At 36.9% G+C, this 16,997-nt stretch overlaps 1 protein-coding gene across 3 annotated transcripts in view; it reads right to left on the bottom strand.

Moving 5' to 3' along the window:
• FOLH1B (folate hydrolase 1B) overlaps positions 1-16,997 on the bottom strand; it is a 66,696-nt gene that overhangs the window by 34,773 nt on the left and 14,926 nt on the right. For 2 of the 3 annotated variants that reach the window (XM_006871211.1, XM_006871210.1), the window contains exons 4-7: positions 13,932-14,033; positions 11,647-11,772; positions 9,911-10,097; positions 1,288-1,381 (exon numbers count right to left, since the gene is read on the bottom strand). In XM_006871211.1, the coding sequence (XP_006871273.1) occupies positions 1,288-1,381; positions 9,911-10,097; positions 11,647-11,772; positions 13,932-14,033 (509 nt within the window). The remainder of the gene's footprint in view (positions 1-1,287; positions 1,382-9,910; positions 10,098-11,646; positions 11,773-13,931; positions 14,034-16,997) is intronic. The other variant, XM_006871212.1, reaches the window with a different exon arrangement.

The raw sequence follows: 16,997 nt of genomic DNA on the forward strand, positions 1-16,997 counted from the left end.
TAATGATGTAATCCAGCAGTTATGTAGTGATCTCATTTGGCAGTTATGTAATGATGTAATTTGCTAGCTGTGTAATGATGTAATTCAGCAGTTATGTAGTGATCTCATTTGGCAGTTATGTAATGATGTAATTTGGCAGTTGTATAGTACTGTAGTCATTCATGTTTTATTTTGTGTTCTGATATGGCCATTCTCCATTTTCACATAATGCTGACACTCGTGCAATTATCTGGTCTTTGGAATGTATGTCAAGTGTACCAGCACAAAGAATGTGGAAGGGAAAGGAACTATATATAGAAACAAATGTTTTGTATGTTATTTAAATTTAGTATTACTCTGAACTAGATTATTGTAAGTAAATGTACTAATTAAAATCTGTTATACAGTTACTAAGAAAATAACAAAAATAAAATATATAGTTAAAGAAACAAATTGGTCCACTAGTTTTGAAATCAGGAAATGTGAAGCCTTCAACTTTGTTCTTCTTTTTAAAAATTGCTTTGGATAGCCTGTGTCCTTTGAATTTCCATATGAATTTTTAAATCAGCTTATCAATATTTGAAAAATCTCAGCTCGATGCTTTCTGCATACAAAGTCAGTTGGGATTTTTAATAGATGCTGTGTTGAATTAATTTAATTTTACTTCTATTGCTTTCATATTTATTGTTTTGTCTGGTTTTTAAAGGCTAAAGTTCAATCTTATAGATGTTTCCTTATACATTAGAAAACATGGATGACAAATTAGGAATTTATATACACAGTCTCCTTGACTCAAATAAGTTATTGTAATGCTTCCAAAGTTCAATTTTGAGTTTTGTGTTTTGAATGCAAAATGGTATTAATAGTAGTTGCATTTATAAAATAGCTTACAAAGACTGAATTAGCTCAAAACATAGGAGGTAAAATGCGTTGAGATTTTTTGGAATCAAGTTATTCTACTATACAAATGGGGAGCAACTGATAATCAAACTTATTAACCAGAGTACTTGACTGGTAAATATCCCACCTAAAGAAACTTCACATCCAACTCCATGTGATCCTTCTCTCTCTCTCCTTCCTCCTTATCTTTATTTTCTAGTTACAACGATTATAGATGTTTTCTTTAAAACCTTTTACACCAGTATATTGTAGGAAAAAACTACTGTTCTTAAATATGTTACTAAAATTATGCTCTACCCATTTGTGAGAGTTTCAGTATGAAATAATGTTGATAAAAACATAAAATGAGAAGAATGCCATTACAGAAAATTAGTCAAATAGACATCCCATTGTTTCTTAAAAACTTACTCCAGGAGCTTCTGTGCATCATGGTATCCAATTGGGTGAACAGGAATACTTGGAAGACCAACAGCCTCTGAAATTCCACGTCTGTAAGCATATTCTGGGGGAAAAATTTCAAGTTTTTAATCTAAAAATTCAGTCCTTTCCAAAAAGTTTTCTCTAAAACACATTAATTACATTATTATGCCATCTTTATTATAACTGTTAAAGAAAAAAGTCTAACAATTTTAACAAGAATATGGAGCACTGGATGCTCTCCTATATTGCTGATAAGAAAGTAAAATGTTTTGTTAACTTTAGAGAACTCTTGAAATTTAAAGAGAAGCCGAAAATTAGACATGTTGTTAAATGCCATAGAGTTGGTTCCAACTCAAAGTGATCCTATATAGGGTTTCTGAGGAGTGACTAACAGGTGGGTTTGAACCATTGACCTTGGGACTAGCAGTCCAGTGCTTTATCCTATAGCATCATAACAGGACTCCCTGCTATATTAGGTGTGGCACTATAGGATCATCATTGGACTGCTCACTCCAAGAGCAGTGGTTCAAACCCACTAGCTGCGTCTCAGAAACCCTTTACAGTGTTGCTATGAGTTGGAACTGCCTTGATGGCATTTAGCCACAATAACAATGGATTCAATAATTTGTTGCAAAGGCCACAGAGAACTCCCAGACAATACTCATGGTTATGGGGTTTATTAATCAAGTGAGAAATATATAATTCAGGATCAGAAACAACTCAGGATGCAGCAGGTCTCTCATCAGAAATGCCTCTTCTCTATGGTACTGTAGTTATGCCTTGCTCTTGCCTTCATCCTCTCAGCCATGGGGTCTCTCGGCCTCTGTCCTCCTCCCACAAGTATTAAAAAACTCCTGTAACCAGTCTGTAAATGCCCACAGGGCACATTCTGGAAGCCACATCCCGCCTGTATGCACTCAGCTTTACTCTGTTCATTAGCCAGGAAGCCAACAGCTAGCTGTTCTGTTTCATTTCACTGCTTTTTCAGGAAGGGATCTCACACTCTCTGCTAATGACTCTTCTTTCTTAACGGTCCCTGGGATCATCAATTTCCTGCTACTTTGAATCTAGTAGGACAAAACTAACCAATCCTAGAGCTAGAATCCTGTACACCCTACTTGCACAGCCCAAATGGAATCATCTGGTGGGAGTTAAGAGACTGTGGAAACCTGGTGTGCCAATGTAGGACAAGCACTGTACTGCAAACCAGAGTCCGGCAGTTCAAACCCACCAGCTGCTCTTCAGAAACCCTATGCTATGAGTCAGAATTCACTCCAGGGCACTTAGCAGCAACAACAAATAAGACTTTGGAACTTTGGAGTCTTAGCTTGGTGCCACAGGATAAGCACTGGACTGTTGACCACAACACTCATGGAAGCAGTAGTCAAGAAATCAAACGACATATTTATTGCATTAGATAAATCTTCTACACAAGACCTCTTTAAAACTTTGAAGAGAAAAGATGTCAGTTTGAGGACAAAGGTTTGCCTGACCCAATCATGCTATTTTCAATAACCTCATATGCATGCAAAAGTTGCGACAGTGAATAAGGAAGACCATAGGAGAATTGATTCATTTGAGTTATGTGCTGGAGGAGAATATTAATAGTACCATGGGCTTCCAAAAGAACAAGTCAATCTGTGTTGGAAGAGGTACAGCCACAATGCTTCTTGGAAATCAGGATGGTCAGACTTCGTCCATCTCACATACTTCGAATATATTATCAGGAGGGATCTATCACTGATGAAAGATATCATGTTTGGTAAGGTGGAGGATCAAAGAAAAGAGGAAGACCCCAATGAGATGGATTGGCACATTGGCAGCAGAAAGGGGTTAAAATGTATCAATGATTGTGAGGTTAGTGCAGGCCTGGGCACTGTTTCATTCCACTGTGCACAGGGTCGCTATGAGTCAGTACCTACTCGATGGCACCTCACAACAAACAACAAAATGTGGTGCTGTAAGATAACCACTGGATTGTTAACCGTAAGGTTGGTAGTTCAAACCCACCAGTTACTCCTCGGAAATACTATACAGGGTTTCTATGAGTCGGAACAAATTCAACAGCACTTAACAATAACAATAGTAATAAAATTGAAAAAGCATTTTCTTTTCATGGGTAAAATGACACAATGATATGATATGCTGCAAAATCTCTGACATAATAATCAAAAAGGTGAACTGATACATGAAACAAGAATGCCAAAATATTGTTATGTGCCGTCAAGTTGGTTCTCACACATAGCAACCCTGTACAGTGTTTCCTAGAATGGACTGGTGGGTTTGTGCAAACAACCTTATGGTTGTTGTTGTTGTTGTCAGGTGCCATCGAGTTGTAACCGACTCATAGCGACCCCATGCACAGCAGAACAAAAGTTGTTCAGTGCTTATCCTAAAGCACTATACCAGGACTCTAATTTTGGGTAAGTTAGAAATTTTATAATAAGAAGTAATATTAAAAGGAAAAAGAGAATAGGGCAGACAGAATTTAAAAAGCATTAACATAAAGGGAGATTATGATTTCTTACCAGTTAAAAATCTCATTGAGAAGCTCTGGTACCATAGTGATTGAATGTGGCTGCTAACTTCAAGATCAGCAGTTTAAATGTTTCTCAGAAGAAAGAAGAGGTTTTCTGCACTTGTAAAGATTTGCAGCCTCAGAAACTCTATAGCATCCCTGTGAACCAGAACCTACTCCAAGGCACATAATAACTACCAACACCAAATTCACAATATGTAATTTTGAGGATCATTTTGTTGTCTGTTGTTGTTACTGTTAGGTGCCATCAAATCGGTACCGATTCATAACGACACTGTGACCAACAGAACCAATAACTGTCCGGTCCTTGGCCAACCTCACAATTGTTGCCACACTTGAGCCCATTGATGCTGCCACTTTGCCAATCCATCTAGCTGGGGGTCTTCCTCTTTTTCTCTGACCTTCAACCTTACCAAACTTGATATTCTTCTCCAGTGACTGGTCCCTTCTGATAATATGCCCAAAATATGAGACGAAGACTGTATTTCATCCAAAACAGATCTATATGTTCTTTTGGCAGCCCATGGCACTTTCAATAGTTTCCACCAACACCATATTTCAAGAGCATCAATTCTTCTATGCTCTTCCTGATTCACTGTCCAACTTTTGCATGCATATGTGGTTATTGAAAATAACCTCTTTTTAAAGAAAAACGCTTTTATTGTGAATTGAGTGAAAATTCACAGGGCAGATCATCAGTTTTACATTAAATAAATCATATTGTTTGTTTAATTACAATGATTATAATCCCCTCCATATATCATCAGTTAATAGTATTTCTATTCATTATAACTTTTTTTTTTAAACACTCACACATATATAATAATTTAAACCACCAAAGGGCACATTCTGCAAGTCTGCCTCCTGGCCGCCAGCTCTCAGTCTCTGTCTTTCCATGAATCTAGAGTCCTCAGCTGCTCCTTCTCTCCATGTCCCTATCTCTGCCTCCATCTCTAGTGTTGCTGCTTCTCTGGATAGGGTCCTATATTCCACTTGTGCTCCTCTCCCTTGATGGTCCTAGGGTCTTCTGTTACAAAACTTCTACCTTTACAATTGTGGCAGTCATAATTAGTCATGATAACAATTACTCACAGTTGAATCATAACAATCTTAACCCCATCTCTTTTCACCAGACCCATTTAGACAAGGTGAAAACTATTTAGTGGGGACCTTTTAGGTATTCCAATCAGCTATAGGCTGAAGATGGGTTTACAAGTTTCTGTAATCATGTTTCCTAACATTCCTTTCTATCCCACTCAAATGTCTAATTTACAATAGTAGGCAAGGGAAAACAATTTTGATTCATAAGACAGTCAAGAATCTTAGTATTATTATCCCTCTTCAGCCTATGCCTCGATCCCTGTATCAGAAAATAAACTCTTGAGTCAGGCCCACCTTAGTCCTCAAACTGATGTCTTTGCTCTTCAACACTTTGAAAAGGTCTTGTGCAGCAGATTTGCCTAATGCAATATGTTGTTTGATTTCCTGACTGCTGCTTCCATGAAGTCTTTGACAACTTCAATATTTTCGCCATTTATCGTGATGTTATTTATTGGTCTAGTGGTGAGGATTTTTGTTTTCTTGACATTGAGATGCAATCCAGATCGAAGGCTGTGATCTTTGATCTTCATCAATAAGTGTTTAAGTCCTCTTCGCTTTCAGAAAGCAATGTTGTGTCATCTGCGTACCGCAGATTGTTAATGAGTCTTCCTCCAATCCTGATGCCATGTTTTTCTCCATAGAACCCAACTTCTCAGATTATTTTTCAGCATACAGTTTGAATAAGTATGGTGAAAGTATACAACCCTGTTGTATACCTTTCCTAATTTTAAACCAATCTGTGCTCCCTTTGAGTATCATAAAAAGAAAAATTTTAGTAATTCTTAATTTTTCACCATGATTTTTGAGAATAAAAAGATGTCTTCTCCCCCCCAATAAAATATAAACTTTCAGTATATTGTTGTTTTTGTTATTAAGTGCTATGGAGTCAGTTGACTAATAGCAACCTGTACAGGGTTTCCAAGGAGCAACTGGTGAGTTTGATCCACCAACATTTCGGTTAGTAGTACAGTGCTTATGCCACACCACCACACCAGGATTAGTGTAATCTTATTAACAAGTAATAATCATATATGAAAGGAGTTCTGGTAGTGTAGTGGTTATGATTCGGGCTGTGAACCTCACAGTCAGCAGTTTGAAACTACCAGCTGTTCTACAGGAGAAAGATGAGGCTTTCTGTTCCCGTAAAGATTTACAGCCTTGGAAACCCTGTACAGGGTCACTATGAGTCCTAACCTACTCCAAAGCACATCACAACAACAGCAAGTCATACATAATATTGCTGTTTCCTTTCCATCTCCCCACAAAGAATCATAAGAAGGTATTGTGTTCCAAGAAGATTTTACTAAGTAAAAAATGCATTAACTCAAGAGATTGATGAGGAAACTAGATGAAGAATAAATATACAAATGTACCAAACACTTTGGCAAACTTTTATGCAAGTTATACAACCTTAGTTTTAAAAAACAGAAACTTAATGATCACAGATTTTTCTTAAGCATCATCAAATAGTTGAGTAGTTTTAAAATAAGTTAGCTCCTTTTGTTAATGATCTATCCTGTTTTACAAGAAAGCATTTCAGCATAAAAAAAGAATGTGTACTTTGGGTGACCTCAGGTGGACTCTCCTAGTTTAATATTCCTCTCTTTTGTAAAACCTGTTAGGAAAAGGAAAAGCCTGGCATTTAGAAAATTTGGAAAATGTTTCATGATTGTTATCACTACTATCTTTATATAGCAGAAATATAGTAAATTTTTTCAGGGGGTTGTTATAATGCTGATCTTTTTTTTGTCCCTTATCCATAACTGGAAAAATCACAAACTTTGAGGGAACTTAACAACAGAATGTGATCTGACTCAAATTAAATTGGGAATAAAATCTGAATTGAGATTGCATAAAACTATTTATATTAAGCAATGGATTGCTAACTACAAGGTTGGCAGTTCAACCCCACCAGCTGTTCCTTGGAACCCCATACAGGGTCACTATGAGTTGGAACTGACCTGCAGCACTTAATAACAACAACAGCATGAATATTCAATCATTGTGATGAAAATATATGTGTATTCTTGTTCCCTGTATTCTGTATAGATGAGGAGTGTTGTGCACCATCAAGCCTAAGTATTTCAAGTAAGGGCTTAAACCAACATTTGTCAAAATTCTGAACTCTTTAATTTACTTCTCAAACGTAAAATAATGCCCAAATATATATAATTTAATTAAGTACCAAAGGATACCCTTTAATAAAATCACTTATTTCATTTTATTCTTCTAGGTTCTCTACAATGACTGTGAACCATAAAGTAGGCAATTCAAACACACCAGCTGCTCCACAGAAACCCTATGCAGGGTCACTATGAGTCAGAACCAACTTGACAGTACTTAATAACAACAACAATAACATCTATGATGATATACAAGTAGCACTAGTATCACACTGGATTACGTGTTGGACTAGTAATGACAAGGTCAGATGCTCAAACCCACCAGCTTCTCCACAGCAGAAAGATGAGGTGTTTTGTTTTGTTTTTGCCCGTAGAGATTACAGGGTTGCCATGAGTCTGAACTGACTCAATGGTACGCAACTACAATTATCACCACAACCATGATGGTCTACAGTCAATGCACATGGAAGCAGCAGTCAAATAATTAAACAACTGTAATACAATGGGAAAATCTGCTGCAATAAACCAAACCTCTTAAAAGGGATGAAGAGCAAAGATCTCACCTTGAAAACTGCCCTAAGAGCTGAAATCTAAAGGCTTGAAATCAGCACTCTGATTCCATCTTTGAACCTTAGTGTCACCTGGAGTATCTGAAACATTTTGATATTCCTACTACAGTCAATGTGAGAATTCCCAAGGACTAGGGAAGGAATATTTAGCACTCAGAAGAGATAAAAACTTCACAAGTGTTTATGAAAAGGGCCTAAGAATCTCAGCTCAGGAGGCTCTGGCTCTTGACAAACACATGCAGATGAAGGGCTTGTTGTTGTTGTTGGTAAGTGCCTTTGAATGGGTTCTGAATCATAGCAACCTATAGGTTTCTGAGGAGCAACTGGTGAGTTTGAACCACCAACCCCATGGTTCAAACTCCTACAGGGCCATACCAGGATTCCAATTGAAGAGCAGTTATCCAATTATCTTCTTTCATTATTCTTAACCTGTTGGACTTGAAGACACCTCTGACAATTGCTTCTGCAGCATTGTGCCTTTGATCTATTAAAAGCCATCACATTCACTGTCATTCAATAATTTCAGCATATCTATGGAGTATTGCATTAGGCAAATCTGCCACACAAGACTTCTTTAAAGTGTTGAAGAGCAAAGATGTCAAGATATCAGTTTGAGGACAGAGGTACACCTGACCCAAACCATGGTATTTAATGTGCCAGACTGAAAAGCTGTTTTCACTGCAAGGTCAGCGGTTCAAGCTCACCAGACACTCCTAGGAAACCCTATACAGGGTCGCTATGGGTCTGAACCAACTCAACGGCACTTAACATAGCAAACATATGCATGCAAAAGTTGGATAGTAAATAAGGAAGACCGTAGAAGATTTGATGCATTTGAGTTATAGTGTTGGAGGAGAATATTAAAAGTACCATGGACTGCCAAAAGATTAAACGAATCTGTGTTAAAAGAAGTACAGCTAGATTGCTCCTTGGAAACCAGGATGACCAGACTTCCTCTCTCATACTTTGGACATATTATCAGGAGGGACTGGGTCCCTGAAAAGGACATCATGTTTGATCAAGTGGAGGGTCAGAGAAAAAGAGGAAGACCCCTAATGAGATGGACTGGCAGTAGCAATGGGCTCAATCATAGCAATAATTGTGAGCTTGGTGCAGGACTGGGCAGTGTTTTGTTCTGTTGTGCACAGAGTTGCTATGAGTTGGCACCAACTTGATGGCACCTAATAACAACATGGAAACAAGCTACCTTTAGAAATTTTCTTTTACCTTTATATACTATTGGATACAGATGGTTTTGTAAAATTTGAACTCGGACAGAGACTGTTTCTGATGAACCGACAATGCATTTTCCTACCTTTTGTTTCTCTCTTTGTTTCTTATATGCTGGATAAAACCTCTTTTTATGTTACTCTAAGTTTGTGGTAATTTCCTCCTAGAATAAGACATAAGTCATGGTATTTTCAACTGCCTTATACAGTTGTGAAAGCAGAACAAAGAGTAAGGAAGATTGAATACTGAATATTGAATATATCATGAACTTCCAGAAATATATCATGGAAGAAATACAGCCAGAATGCTCCTTAGAAGTGAGAATGGCAAGACTTCATCGCACACGCATCCTTTGGACTTGCTATCATGCATATTTTGGACATGATGCTTCCACAAAGTGGAAGGTCAGCACAAAAGAGGAATAAGATCTTCAAGATGAGGTGACACAGAGACTGCAACAATGGGCCCAAGGACAGCAACCCAGTAGTGAGGATGGTCTAAGACCTGGGAATGTTTGGTTCTGTTGCTCAAAAGGTCTCCAGGAGTCAAAAATGACTTGACAGCACCTAGTAACAACAACAATGACGACGGCAGGAGAAGCCTGTGGTTTAGTGGTTAAGCACACACTGCTGAGTCTAAAGTTTGCAGTTCAAATCTATTCAGTGACTCCACAGAGGAAAATCCAAACAATCCCATAAAGATTATAACAGAAAACCCTTTGGCAGTTCTACTGTCTCACATGGAGTTGCTATGAGTCAGAATTGACTTTACAGCACCTAGTAAGAACAAGAAGATGTTTGAAGAGTGTCTGGATGGTGCAAATGGTTATTGTACTCTGCTGCTAATTGGAACACTGGAAGTTCAGTCCACTCAGAGGCACCTTGTAAGAAAAAATGACTGGTGATCTATTTATGAAAAATCACCCAGTGAAAACCCTACAGACACAGCTCTAGTCTGACGTATATGGAGTTGCTAGGAGTTGGATTCAATTTCATAACTGGTTTTGTTGTTGCTGTTGTCATTTTAATAACTGAGTCCTGATCACTCACCATTCGCTGGATAACCTGGTGTGAGAGGGTCTCCTGCACCATTAAGATTTAAGATATTTCCACGCTGGACGCCACCTCCAGGAAGATTCCAACCATTTGGGTAGGGCTTAATCCCGGGAACAAAGTAATCAGCTGGGTCTGAGTACAGGATGACTCCTTTGGCCCCTGCCAGTTGGGCATTTTTAATCTATAAAACAGTATCTTAATGCAAGTTAGTTGTTCCAGATATGGTAAAATCAGTTTTCAAAATAATACTTTAAAACTAGCTGAATATCATCTCCAATCCTTTACTGTAAGGTCGATACCAACAGACATCTCTCAGAGAATTGATTTCCACCCCCACCCACCTCTGCTAAAAACAAAGTTCTGGAGCTGGGCTAGGAGCCTTGATGACACACTGGGTAAAGCCCTTGACTGATAACTGAAAGGGAAGTGTCAGGAATGCACATCCACTAGCTTCTCTGCAGGAGAAAGATGTGGCAGTCTGCTTCTGTGCAAATTTACAGTCTTGGAAATACTATTGTAGGGCAGATCTTTTCTGTCTCTAGATTGCTACGATTCAACAGCAGGGGGTTAGTTCTGGTTAGTTGAACTGAGCTATTCTTCAGAGCAGATGACTTTGGGAAATTTCCATCTTAATGGTATTGAATATTTGCTGTTTCTTACCTCAGCTGTGCAGGGTCACTATGGGTCAAAATCGACTCAACAGCACTTAACAACAACACACTAGTCTAGAAACACAATAATCAAGTAGACCACAAGCCAAATTCCTGTTTTTCTATGGCTGAAAAGGGAGAAATACAATTGAAATTTAATCCCCCATTTAAACAACAAAATACAGCAACATACCAAGTGACAGCAATTTTTAAAAGTTAACTATAAATCAGTCTGACTAATGTGGAATGGAGTCCTGATGTGGTGCTGTGGATTAATGCTCTGGACTGCAAGGTGGTTGAACTGCAAGGTCAGCAGTTCAAGCTCACCAGCTGCTCCTTGGAAGCCCTATACAGGGTCTCTATGAGTTGGAATCAACTTAACAGCACTTAACAACAACAACAAATATGGAACAAAACTGAAAGTTATATTTAAAAAAAAGACCAAGCTTGGTGGACAGAAAGAGACTGAAGGAACCTGAGACCAGGGACCTTGGGTGTAGTTGGCCATTCAGCATCAAAAGGGCACCATTTCCCTGGGGACAAGGTTCAGAGGAATTAGGAGGGACAGCAGAAAGGAACCTAAGACCCACCAGGAGAATTGGGATTACTGTTGTTACAGGGAAGGGATTTCAGTCATTGAGTTGAAACAAAGTGTGTGACTTGTGGGATAGAAAATTGATGATCTGCTCTGTAAACCTTCATTCAATTCACAATCAAAAGTTTCAATGAGTAAATAAATCAGTCTCCTTTACTGCCTATGATAGCAACTCATACAAAAATTTACTTTAGTAAGTATGTGTGGAATAATATTTAAAAAACAGATACTGAAGTTTCACAACAAACACAGTGTATTCTTCTTCTCAGGACACAGGCATAACATGTAGCTAAAGAACAATTTGCTCACCATCAACTTCTGCACTGGCCAAATTAAACGAACCCCTGCCTGTAAGCTAATAGATGTGTCCTTCATATAAGATGGGCATGTTACATAACAGGAGAGGATGGTGGTCCTTAGACGGTTTGAAGGAGATGGTTCGTCTCACACAAGATATGTATATTTCAGGAAGATATTATTTTTACCTTATTTCCTCTGAAAATCTTCCCATATCTGGCAATGACAATTTTTCCAGAGCAATTGATTTTCAAGTCCCGTTCCAGTTTAAAGAAGTCTTCAGTACGTGCATAATTCACGTACACTAGATCACCCTGTTGAGATCAAGAAATGATTTACTACAAAAGGAGTTTCTCCCAAAGAGGACTATTTCATATCTTTGAAAGAGGGCACTCAAAAAGGGCAAGGTGTTGCTAAGCGCCGATGAGTCAGTTCTAACTCATAGCGATCCTGTATAGGGTTTTCAAGGAGCGACTGGTGAGTTCGAGCCGCTGACTCTGCAGTTCAAACAAGACTTGTGTTCTAGTCCTTATGCTACAGCATCACACCAAGACTCCAAAATGAAATGGTGGTGGTGGTGGTGTGTATTCAAGTCACTTCTGACTCACAGCAATCCTGTATAGGGGGTTTCCAAGGCAGTAAATCTTTACAGGAGCAGAAAGCCTCATCTTTTCCCTGAGGAGTAGTTTAGCAGATTTGAACTGCTGACATTATGGTTAATAGCCCAATGCAAGGTTGGTGCAGGACCATGCAGTGTTTCTCTGTTTTGTGCATAGAGTTGCTGAGTTGGTACTGATTCAATGGCACCTAACAACTACAACAAAGCCCAACGCATAACCAAGTCTCACATATCCCTCATAGGAGGACTTGGTGAGTCAAGAAGGTAATTAGATAGTGTGACACAGTGAATTATTTAATGTCATTTCTAGCCACGTTGTTGTTGTTATTGTTAAGTGCCATTGAGTCGGTTCCAATTCATATCAACGTTATATAGTGTTTCCAAGAAGCGCTGGTGAGTTTGAATTGCCAGCCTTGCAGTTCAGAGTCACTATGAGCTGCAACTGACTCCACGACACTTAATAAAAACACGTTATGTTTTATTCATAATTGTTAAGCATCTCTTGAGCTCATTCTCATTTGATTTTAAATGTGGTGCTGTAGGATAAGCACTGGACTGCTAACCACAAGGTCAACAGTTCAAACCCACCAGCCACTCCTTGGAAATCCTTATATAGGATGCCTATGAATCAGAACTGACTTGATAACCCTTTATAACAACAGTCATTAGCCAATTTGGCTTCAATAAATTAATTTTTCATGTAAGAATTCTACTTTAAACTTATCCTCAGTATGACCATCTATTTCTTTAAATGTCTCTAAATTGTGGCTCTAGTTTGATAAAGAAACAATCCTATTAAAACAAACTATGATGGAGAGAGTATTGGAAAAACTATTAGTTTACAAAATGATAGCATACTCTGAAAATGAAAACAAGTGTTCTAGATAAGCCCTCTCAGTACTTCTCAAATGCAAGTTGTCCTTGTTAGTTAGAAAAAAGCTTTGTTTTCAGACAATGACCTTCTTGTATACTTTACACTGTACCATTGTTTTTTGACTGGGACGAATACAATCTTGCACTGTGAGCTAGTATGTTCACTGTTTTCTTTCAAGTTCTAATCTCCCTGTCCTTGTTAAAAGAAACAGAATAGAGAAACAAGACCAGTGGTTTACAAAGGGCAGTCCTTGAACCAGCAGAATAAGTATCACCAGTTGTTGCTAAGTGCCATTATATCAGTTTCAACTCTTTGGGACTCTGTATAGGGTTTCTGAGGCTGTAAATCTGTACAGGAGCAGAAAGTCTCATCTTTCTTTTGTGGAGTGGCTGGTGGGATCAAACTATCTAGCTTGTGGTTCACCATCCAGTTCCTATCTTACTACCACTTATAGAAACTGTGGGTCCTGTTGTAGCACTATAAGATAAGCACTTGACTACTAACCACAAATTGGCAGTTCAAATCCACCAGTTATTCCTTGAAAACCTTATGCAGGGGCACATGAGTCAGAACTGACTTGACTGCATTCGACAACATTTTTTTAAAATGTAGAAGCAATGTTTCTAAGTTATTTTTAATGTAAAACGTTAAATATGTAAAGAGTATAGTTTGGATGATGTATAAAATGACTTTAAACTGCACTACACCAAACTTATTGTCTTCAAGTCAATTTCAACTCATAACAACCCTATAAGGGCAGAGTAGAAATACCCTCTGGGCTTCCAAGGCTGCAAATCTGTACAGAGGCAGACTGCCTCATCTTTTTCCTGTAGAGTGGCTAGTGGCTTCAAACAACTGAGCTTTCAGTAAGCAGTCATGTGCTTGAACCCCTGTGCCAGGTCTCCTGAAAATTACATTTTGCCTTTTAATTAGTGGTGGAAGTTCTGTTGCTGCTTTCATTTCCTTTAGTCCAGTTTTACCTCTGGCATTCCCTGAGGAGAGAAGGCACTGAAAGGTGGTACAACATCAGAAATATTTTCATATCCAGGAGCAGTTGGTTCAAATAATGATGTGTTGAAAAGCTGGAAGGGAAAAAAACCTCAATTTAGATTTAAATAAATCTTTTCCAACTATACTCAAATAAGAAAAAGTACATATCTCTTCTGTCACTAGATAATCATTCAGTGTTTTGAAAATACGTAATCAGCCATTCAGCATTGTCTTGTTTATGAAGTGACTATATTATAGTTCCTGTATCTAAATAGTACTGTTATACCATTTAGGGTGACAAAGTTAATAAAAGTAACACATTAGAAAATTATTAAATATCAATTCATAGGAAGTTTCTGAATAATTACAAGAGAAATTTAAAAAAAGTTATAAGGTAATCTTTCAAAGAGAAGGAAAGCAATTATATTCTGAAGGAGGAAAGAATTAGGAACAGATAGAAAATTAGAATAAATCTAAGGTAGCTATAAAGCAAAACAAAATAAAGGAAAAACATCTAAATTAATAGTTAATTAAACAAAAGGCATATCACTTAAATGTATAAGCTCTTGTAGAGAACCTATAATCATTTAGGAGAAACATTTTGTTTTATTTATTTTATTTATACTTTTTAACTTCCCTTTTTCTCCCACCCCTGGTAACTATCAAAGAATATAGGAGAAACACTTTCATTTTTCAAATAAAAATTAATGTTGTAGAGTAATATTAGTCACTTGCAGCAATGCTTAATTAATATCAAACTAAATATTAAATTAAGTTCAATAAATTACATGTCTGACAGTGTCTAGATAGTATGAACAACACTTACACTGAAAAGAAAAAGAACCACTAAAATATCTTAAGTATATCATCAATGTAGAAAAGAAAGGAAATAATAATATCAGAAAAAAGAAAAAACTGATAGCAAGAACCTTGAGAGACAGCAGTCAAGATCTTTTTTATTAAAAATCAATGTCTGGGGCCATAATAGAGGAACATGAGAGTTGGAACTGGTCCAAAGAAGAGAGTCTAACAGGAAACCACTGCATAAAGCTAAGCTGGCAAAAAGAACACCCTTTGGTGCTATGGATGAAGTAGAAATAAACCTACCCCATAGAAAGAGGTGTTTTGTATTGGAGAAGAAAAAACAACAAAAACTGACTGAATTCAAAATCTTATCAGAAAATTTATTCACAATCACTAGAATTCACTAGAATTTTCCAGTTACATTTTACATGTGAGTACAAAATGTCTTAAGCTAAAACTTTATTTTAAAATGGTACCAGGTTTATGACTACTCCTAAAATCTAGGAGAAATTAGCAGGATGAATTAGCTTTGGACTAAGACCTTAGAGTTGTTAAGTGCTATCCAATCAGTTCCGATTCATAGTGACCCTGTATAGAGTTTCCTAGGAATCTCTGGTGGGTTTGAGTCAACAACCTTGTGGTTAGCTTCTGCTTCAGCACCACACCAGGACCTTCAAAGCCTGAAAGAGCTCCCACAAAGTTCCAAAGAAGATGAACTCATATTAGAAAATAATTAGGCACACACAAAAAATAAGAAAAAGTTAATAGAAAGTTAATCAAATTTGTAAAGACTTTAAAAATATAGTATTAAATTAAAAATTAAATTCTATAAAATACAATAAATTATGAACAATGGGAGTACAGACATTCACAAATGTTTGTAAAAAGTTCAAAAAGGTATAGAAAACCAATTAATTAGAAATGAGATATAAAAATTAATTCAGACTAAAACACAGTCATAGAGTTAAAAAATACTAAGGAAATATTAAATGGCCTAAAAGGACAGAGTGAGAAACTTCGGCCTACACATAACTCATGTTCTCTAAGTCAAAGTATAGAAGGAATGAGGAAGAGTCAAATTTGAATATATAATTATTTTTCAGAACTGATTAAATATATGTGTATATATATATGTGTGTGTGTGTGTGTAAACATATTTATCAGTTTTGGAAAATCTTGGTCATTATATATTCATATACATGTTGGAGTCCTGGTGTGGTTTGGCAGGATAATGCAATGGACTGCAAGATCAGTTTGAGCCACAAGGTCAGTGCTTCAAACTCACCAGTCACTCATTAGAAATCCTATACAGGGTCTCTATGAGTCGGAACCAACTCTATGGCACTTAATAACAACAGTATTCATGTTGTTGTTAAGTACCATCAAGTAGGTTCTGAATCATAGTGACCCTAATATTCCATATGTAAATAGAATATACATATATGTATATGCACACACACATATATATACATACACATGTATGTATATGGAATACTGGTGTGACACTGTGGGATAATGCACTGGACCTCAAAGCTGGTTTGAACCACAAAGTCAGCTGTTCAAACTCACCAGCTGCTCCTTAAAAACCCTATATAGATAGGGTCACTATGGATTGGAACGGACTGGCACTTAACAACAACAATATATAAATATATAAACTCTCAGACTAACACGTCCAATGAACTCTTTCAAAGATAATTAAAAAGTAATCCTCATTTAGATTGTTCAAAGTACAATACTTAATATAGTATTTAATATTGCATGATGCAAAAGAGACAACAAATTTACATTGGCAGCGGACTTCTCGACAGTAATGATGGAAGCCAGAAAGCAGTAAAATATCTTCTGTAAGAAACTAAAGGACAATAACTATCAAATAAAAATCTATGTTCATCAAAAGCATCCTTCATTTAAAGAATAAAGATGAGAGATTTCCGTGTCAAAAGGTTTTGGACAGTTTTAAACCACAAAATTTTACTTAGAAAAAACAAAACAAAACAAACAAAAAACTTGTAAGGATATAGGTTTTACAAAACAAGGCTCTATAGTAAGCTGTAAGACGATAAAAGGAGTGTTGGGGAAGCAAAGAAATTGCAAACATGATAAATGTAAATAAATACTGACTTTATAAATTAATATTAGTCTTTATTTTTCAAATTTATAGAAATAAGGGTGAATTAGAATTATAGTTATAAATTGTTAGGGTTATGATTAAAATTAAAGTTTCAAGATTTTAATATTATATCTATATT

The sequence above is a fragment of the Chrysochloris asiatica genome, unplaced genomic scaffold (genome assembly GCF_000296735.1).
Source record: "Chrysochloris asiatica unplaced genomic scaffold, ChrAsi1.0 scaffold00163, whole genome shotgun sequence".
Taxonomy (NCBI): Eukaryota; Metazoa; Chordata; class Mammalia; order Afrosoricida; family Chrysochloridae; genus Chrysochloris; species Chrysochloris asiatica.